The sequence below is a fragment of the Phallusia mammillata genome, chromosome 1 (genome assembly GCF_965637545.1).
Source record: "Phallusia mammillata chromosome 1, kaPhaMamm4.hap1.1, whole genome shotgun sequence".
NCBI classification, from domain to species: Eukaryota; Metazoa; Chordata; class Ascidiacea; order Phlebobranchia; family Ascidiidae; genus Phallusia; species Phallusia mammillata.
Window position 1 is genome coordinate 19,729,090 of NC_137252.1, and position 8,313 is coordinate 19,737,402.

General features: G+C 35.7%; 1 protein-coding gene across 2 annotated transcripts; it reads right to left on the reverse strand.

Moving 5' to 3' along the window:
* Window positions 1-564: 564 nt before the first annotated feature.
* Window positions 565-6,636, reverse strand: LOC145215213 (serine/threonine-protein phosphatase 2A regulatory subunit B'' subunit gamma-like). 2 transcript variants are annotated; one of them, XM_080083891.1, is made up of 6 exons: window positions 6,340-6,636; window positions 3,920-4,633; window positions 3,803-3,851; window positions 1,464-1,637; window positions 1,051-1,155; window positions 565-766 (listed from the first exon to the last, which is right to left on the reverse strand). In XM_080083891.1, exons 1-6 carry the CDS (start codon window positions 6,522-6,524, stop codon window positions 644-646), a joined length of 1,350 nt encoding a protein of 449 aa, XP_079940017.1. In that variant the 5' UTR covers window positions 6,525-6,636; the 3' UTR covers window positions 565-643. The 2 variants fall into 2 exon arrangements, with proteins under 2 accessions (XP_079940017.1, XP_079940024.1); XM_080083898.1 differs by lacking the exon at window positions 565-766 and adding an exon at window positions 842-978 and having other exon boundaries at window positions 6,340-6,622.
* Between the last annotated feature and the right edge of the window lie 1,677 nt (window positions 6,637-8,313).

Sequence of the window (8,313 nt, forward strand, 5' to 3'; positions counted from 1 at the left end):
AACGCTACACCGCGGCCCAGCTGAATTCTAAACATCAGGTAATCGCTTAAACGGGAAAATGGTCATTGTGAGTGATATTCAGGTTTGGGTGACGTATTGCAATAACAAAAGCCATTGTGCATGGCGAAAAATTCCACCCACTGGCTGTTTCGCGATTCAGCGTTTTCCCCCACAAGATGTTTGCTGACGTCAAGAAATTGATGAATTCCCTTTAGTCAGGGTTTGTTATATCATTATAAAGCCTCACCTCAAGCTGTATAGCGCTATACGCCAGCGATTTTACCAGAGATTCAGTATTTTGGTGTTAAGTGTTGTGTAATAAAGCTTGCACACGCTCTAGTTTTTAGTCAGCCATTCTGTTCGGACTGTTCTTCATTCATTGAGTCAGATCGCACAATTTTTTGTTTAATCCTTAGCGTTGTTTACTCCGGGCATTTTCCTACAATATAATGTACTTATTTGCAACATTTTTTATCTGTTGTTATATTATCTGAATTTCTCTGCATGAAAAAAAGTTTAATTATCAATACTTGTTTCTATGCCCTAAAAAAAGAAGAAAAAATATTGTCTGATATGCGTCCTTATTGAAGAAAACAAAATCACAATGCCATTGTTTAGTCCACCATGGACAAAAAAATCAGATTTAAACATCATCATCCACTGCAGAATCAACAACCAAGACTTCGCGGTTTTCATAAGTCCAAAACCCATTTAAGTCAATAAGAATATTTGTCACGGTTTCACCTTGTCCACTGTTGATTAAATCCTATAAAACAACACAACAAGTTTTATGAATAGAATTATTATTAACCAAACATTCACCTTCATTAAAAAACTCAGGCTTGGTATTGCAACTGTGATAAAGGAATGTTCATTTTTCGATACAAGTTCTTTAACCATTCAAATACGGTTTCAGTCAAACATACATCATGTTTTTGCAGGGAAACAATTATAGAAAGGATAATTGAAAGCTGATCACTAAACAAACCAGTACTGTCAAAATGTAGTCAGTCTTGTAGCTATTTAAAATGTTTAGTCTCACTGACAAACCTGCAGAGTAATTTTGAGTGGGTCAGCTGGTTTCACCATGTCAAATATTTCATCTTTTACATCAGCAAATGAAACTGGTTCCTGGCCATGAAGTCTCATCATTTCCTTTAAAAATACAAGCAAATGCAAAAATCTTTCAATGATAAAACAGTTTTGCTAAAATTAAAATTGCAAATCTGTTTCTTGGGTACCTAAGTCACAAAGTATCACTGACGTTTTCAATCAATTTTATGTGACAAGGCATAAATTTGTTTAGAAACAAATATACCATATACTACTTTAGTAAAAACCCATTAGCTTTAGAAATTGTAACAGCAAAAAAAGACTTAATAAGAAACAAATTTTAGTGACATACTAAACATGAAAATTGACTCCCTCACAATATGCAAATTAATTATAGATATGTTTCACACCTGTATTCCCCTGAAGAAGTAGTTGAGAGCAAAAACATTCAGATAACCGCGATTCTGGACATCAATTAATTTGAACAAATATTGCAAAGCAGCAGGTTCCTTGCGGTTTTCAATTGCAAGAACAAAATCCAAATAAGTCTTGTAATCCATCTCTCCATCATATGTCAAACATTCCTGCAAAATGAATGAAATATCAAAAATGCTGGTAAGAAAAAAATGTACTGTGGACTGTTAAGAATAGGTTAGACGGCAGTCTGTATCAAAAACAATCTATATGTAAAAACTAGAAGGGTGGCTTAGCACATATTGCCCTTTCACATACACTATACCCTATTTTAAAAGATTAATATACTTCCTTTACATATTTTATACTGGGTCCCATATTATGCACTGTCTTTATAACCTTGGTTGTTTCTGCGAGCAAAAACTCATGGGTCCCCACACATGCAAAGTTGTAGATAATGCATTTCAATAGATAACAATGAGTAAGTTTGGTATTGTGAAGACAAACACCGTGATTGGTACTGTACATATATATTTAAATATGCTATATGGCAGGGGTGTCAAACATGCGGCCCTCTAAGAGTTTTTGTGCGGCCCGCGAAGTCACTTTTGGTAGTTGTGTGTTTTACTCAGGCGGAATAACCTGTCATACCAATGAGTTCACATGATATACAATCATTGTTGCATCCCCGTACATGCAGCGTTTTGATTGGATGATCGAAATAGCCGATCTTTAAAATCAGCAATTGGCGATTGTTGCGTCATTGTATGCTATCGTTTTCACTCAAACAATAAAGCACAGTTGTTTTTTCACTTTGCTACACTGAATATCTGTTTGTTATTTATAAGAATATTGTTTTTTTAATGTAGCTAATGGCATTAATGAACTTTTACCTTTTTAATCATGCAATATTTTTGTTGTCATGTTACACTGTAACAAATGTTTCGATAGTGCGGCCCCCAACTTACTTTAAAGTTTGTTTTTGGCCCTCAAGGCAGTTTGAGTTTGACACCCCTGCTATATGGAGTACAAACTATTTAAATTAAAAAACTCATTTTAGGGGGCTATTAGGATAACTAATGGAGGTTCACAAACAAACTTAAAAGTAGGAAACCACAATGACTCAATCAATAGTACTGCAAAATTTCAGTTCAATCTGCCAACGTTTAAAATTTCAACCACTAGAGGTGTTTTGAGCAACAACCGTTAATGTTTCTGATGTCAAAGGGCTGTTAACAACCCCCGAACTGCAATGGCGCAATAACGTCCACCAAGCAACCCACAAAGTCGCAAACGAGTAACATACAACTGCTTGCCCTTGTAAGACTATTGTGTCACAGAAATCTTTTGTTTGTGTTGCCCAGTAACATACACATACGTTTTACACTTTGGGGGCTTGAGGGGTAAATAATAGGGCTACAGGGTTGAACAGAACAGTCGACACCTATAAATGGCATAATTTACAAGCTATCCAAATTTTAGCCAATTCTGACATTGTTTACAAACTCACCCCTTTTGGGGGGCTAGCGGGGTAAATACTAGGGTTATCCGGACAAACAAAGTGGGATGCACATCTACATAACTTTATCTACCATCTGTATAAGTTTCAGCCACATCCATCAAACATTTACTGGAAAAACGGGTCGGACAAACTTTCGAAAGAAAATAACCCATTTTAGGGGGCTAGCGGGGTAAATACTGGGGTTATCAACAAAAACAAAGTGGGATGCACATCTACATAACCATCTCTACCATCTGTATAAGTTTCAGCCACATCCATCAAGCATTTGATGGCAAAACGAGTCAGACAAACTTCAGGGAAAAAAAGCATTTTGGGGGGATAGCGGGGTAAATACTGGGGTTATCAACAAAAACAAAGTGGGATGCACATCTACATAACTACATCTACCATCTGTGTAAATTTCAGCACAATCCATCAAACATTTGATAGAAAAACGAGTCAGACAAACTTCGGGGGAAAATACCCATTTAGGGGGCTAGCGGGGTAAATACTGGGGTTATCAACAAAAACAAAGTGGGATGCACATCTACATAACTACATCTACCATCTGTGTAAATTTCATCCAAATCCATCAAGGATTTGATGGAAAAACGAGTCGGACAAACTTTGGGGAGAAGAAAAATGAAAGAAAAAAACAAGAAAAAAAAACAAAACAATTTGAGTAAAATCAATGTGTCCCGTTCAGGGAAGGGGACCCATAATAACTTCCAACAGTGTGAGTATAGTTTTTAAACATCAAACCAAAAACATATGACAAAAAATTACTAAAGATCAATCTACTATTTAAAAAGTGTTTATAAATATTTACTATACCTGAAACACTCTGTCAAGAAAAATCTCAGTCAAAGTTCCAGTTCCATATCTATAATAAAATATAAATGCCATTGTGAATTTGATTACTTTACAGACTAAATATTATTACTATATTACCTAGACAGCTCTTCTTTGCTGAGCATCCCATTATGATCTTTATCCAAGTTAAGATATTGACCATAAACTCGTAGAGCCGAAGGTGCTGAAAACCAATTTGCCTCTTGGACTTCCTTTGAAAGTTCTTCATCTCTTAGTTCAAGTAGGTCATCCAAAAAACCACAAGCAAGGATATCAAGAATTTTGATCTTTCCTGTACGCAGAGGATCAAGGAAGAAAAAGAATTTTCGTACTCCAGTGCATACATAGAATGAGTAAAAAGATCTTTCAAGACCATCTAGTTGTGGAAGAGTTGGAATTAGTTCAAGAATGTAATTCTCTAGATCAGCTTCACGTAAATAACCCTGTCCCGCAACATCATATAAACTAAGTCCAATCCTTGTTTGATGTAACCATACCTTCCGCATAACATAGTTAAAAAATTGTAGAATCGAGATTCTTCCCAAAGGGTCCTTTTGATAAAGTTTTGTAAATATTCGAGCTGAGAAGAAGAGTTTGCATTTTAGTCCTGCTTTCTCTTTTACTTGCAAAAAGCCATCATAGTTTATCATTTGCTCTTCTCCCATCAGTGGGGGAGTATTATGTTTGTCAAGTAAAAACCACAAATTTTGGAGTTCCTCATTATCCAGTAACTCGCGACTTTTTCGCTGAAGAAAAACTGCACGTGATTCTTCCCGTAGGTTTTGTAGTAAAGTTTCATCTTCGTTTGGTAGTCTAAACAACAGGTAATCCAACATTTTCACTTTTTGTGCACAATGTAAAAAGGTTTCTGTTCTATGAAAAATTGCTAGCCTCATCATATTTTGAAAAATGACAGGATGTTCGAAAATTAAAATTTACTTTTTATGTTTCTCATAACACCAAAAAAGTCAAAAACTAGAATAGTGGTTTTCCTATATACTGCCAGTTTATCTATACTACATCATATTTAATGATGTATCCCATATACCATTTACTGTATTTATGGATATATATATATTTGGCACCTACATTTCATTAGGTCCCTATCTTTTTCCTGGCACTTTATAACATATATAATTGTTTCTGCAAGCATAATCTAATGGGTCCCCACACATGTGCATATGCGATTTGGTAACAGTAAAAATAGGCCACAATCATTGTTAACTGGAATAGTGGTCTTCCTATATATTCCATTTTACAAAAACTGTGCCATATTCACGCACCATTTATTATAATTGTAAGGGATATATATTTGTTGGATACATTCAGTATGGTACCAATATTTTTGTGGCCTGTTATAACATAATGGTTTTTGCAAGCAAAAACCAATGGGTCCCCACACACACATATATTTTGAATTCGTAACAGGATGAATGGCGCATGCATATGCCGGGTAAGAATTTGAATTGCACCGATGACATTTGTCGTATTAAAGAAATATTTATAAACTTTTGTTTTGTAACAGTCACAGCCCTTTGTTTGTTGAATTATGGCGCCGTTAAGTTTCTACATACCAACAATACGATTGCTTAGCTGGGCTTTTTATGTCCAAAACCTGTTCTGAAACAGTTTTATTAACGCTTTCAGTTTGAGAAGTCACGTTACACAGGTGTAACAAGTCGTGCTGCATTGTCGCTCTGCGTTTCGAAACACGAATAAGTTGACCTACATTAACGTTTACAGCGCAATATAACTAAAACATCTTTTCCAACCAGTGAGAAAATCGTCAAGTGATGACTGCGTTCATGTGTGAGGCAGAGGCATTTTTTCCATGCACCACTATCATCAATCACTCCAATTGTGTCAGCTGTGCACTGAGCGAGCACGAATTTGACAAAAGACAGCATGTAAAAACATATTTGGGGCTGTAAGAGTAATTACTCAGCCGATTGCACTGAAAATTTTAACAGCCAACAAGGAGCACCCTATCCACAGCTGTTTAAATTTCAGCAGGTTAAGTCTTGTATTTCTGACCTCATTAACATGTGAACAAACAAACAAATATTTGGGGCCAAAGGGGTGAAAATGGATATATACAACTTCAAGTTACAAAATACTTCAAAATACGCTGCAATGTACCAAACAAAACAGTATGAAACTCCAGAATCATCTGCTTTAGCAAGTATAGCCGTTTTAAAAAATTTACGTTTTGGGGGCTGTGGGTGAAACAAGGGGTCAAACGGGGTCAAAATTCACATGGACCATCTTTAGACCAATATCTACAATGTGTGTAAATTTGAAAAGGTTTGAACCATTCTTTCTTGACCAAAACGTGGGAACAAATCCGCGTTAGACGGAAAAAAAGAAAAGAAAATATAGACAAAAACAATATGTGTCCCCTTCAGGGAAGTTAAATGCCACGTTGAGATGCATTTAATATGTCCAATCTTGTATACTCAGTGTCAAAACGTTTCTCTGTAAATTATATACCTTAGCTCAATTGCTTATCATGTACAAACCTGTAATAGAATCTTGGTATTTGTTTGTACGATGCCAGTTTTTTGTGACTCTCTCCCTTTTTCTGCAAGTAAATTTTACTAAACAATTCCAAATCATGCTTTTGCTTTTCTTTTTCATCAACTGACGAGATTTGTAGTGGTGATGATTTTTCAAGGGCTGTTTTAAGTTTGCTTTTCCAGTTCATTGCAAAACTGCTGTAGACACAAAAATATAACTGGAATACGGCATCCAATCCAAGACCAATAACGGTGCAAATAACTCAAAATGTTTTAGTTTGTTTTACTTCCGCAAACTTGAAACGACAATTAACGTATTTCACACGCTATCGGAGACAGCTAGTGACCAAAATCTAACCATAAAAACCCACATAAAACCATTGTTATTTCTTGTTATTTACCCCAACAGTCCCATTTTTGACAAAATAACAATGCTGTTGGAGAGATAAAAAGGGGCTACTCTAAAATACGCCATTTACGCAATTTACGCAATTTACGCAATCTACGCAATCTACGCAATCTACGCAATCTACGCAATCTACGCAATCTACGCAATCTACGCAATCTACGCAATCTACGCAATCTACGCAATCTACGCAATCTACGCAATCTATACGCAATCTACTAACAAAAACTAACTAAGATGTTGACGGTTAGGGCTATTAGGGTCAGGGTGAGGGTTTGTGATACTAATAACTTTATAAGTTAATTTTAGATGCCTTTCAGGTCTAATTTTCTCTACAAGTGTTAACATGCGGTACCATACAGTGTTTAGTACCACTCTCAACATATATGAGAATATTAAGCCCAAACTGGACATCTAAAACTAAATTATACTGTTAATTTTATCATAAACCTTCACCAAGACCCTAAAAGCCCTAACCGTCAACATTTTAAAAAGTTGCACACGTTTTATAAGTAGATTGCGTAGATTGCGTATTTTTGAGGAGCCCGATAAAAAGTGCAGTTTTGTTTCTTAATGAGTTACAAAACAAAAAGTTTCTCAGGATTCGGTCTTTTCAACAGACTATTGTCAGCTTGCTGGTAAGTTTCTTTGTATGATTGTAGGTTAGGGTTGCCATACGTCAGGATTTTCCCTGACATGGAATTTAGTTTTTAAATCTGCGTCAGAGAGAAATGTTAAAATGTACTTAAAAGTCAGGATTTAAAAAAAAATATAGATATACTATGAAATTAATGTACCAACGAAATTTTTTAGTAGTTATAGCTACAACCGCGTCTATAACATGAAACGTAAAGAGGTAAACTGGCGGAGCGCAGGTTAACGCACAAGGTTACTGTTTCGTTTTTAACAATAAGCGTTAAATACAGAAATAAAAATCCGCGTCTCAAGAAAACACAGCGTTCGAAGTGGGAACGTGGGAAGTTTCATTTGCTTTAACTGTGTACCTAATATGCAAGGAATTAACTAACAACAAAAAGTCAAATGTCGTGGGATATAAAAACGGCAATGGGTAAAAGGTAGACCAGACCAAACCAAAGAAAAACTTGGACCAGTGGCGCCTTGTAGCGCTGTGGATATGTGGTATTTTTAAAACAATAAAATCATTATTTAAAGGTAGAAACATGATTTTCATTTAAAACTACCTTTAAACCACACGCTTAAAAAATCCAAGTCCTCATCCTCCCGGAAGAGGAATGGAAGCAAGATGAACTTTACATTCATTAACCCCATGTAAATCCTATCAAACTCATTGTTAAATAACTTTGGTGTAAGTTTCATACACGAGCAAAGATGTTAAGACAGCGAAAACGCAGGAAAACTGAAAAAAGTCCTCCTCATCAATGATCGGAGCAGGAAAAGACCACCTATACCTCCATTTTTATCATAAAATTATACAGTTTCTACCTTTAAATAATGATTTTATTGTTTTAAAAAATACAACATATCCACAGCGCTACAGGGCGCCACTGGTCCAAGTTTTTCTTTGGTCTGGTCTGGTCTACCTTTTACCC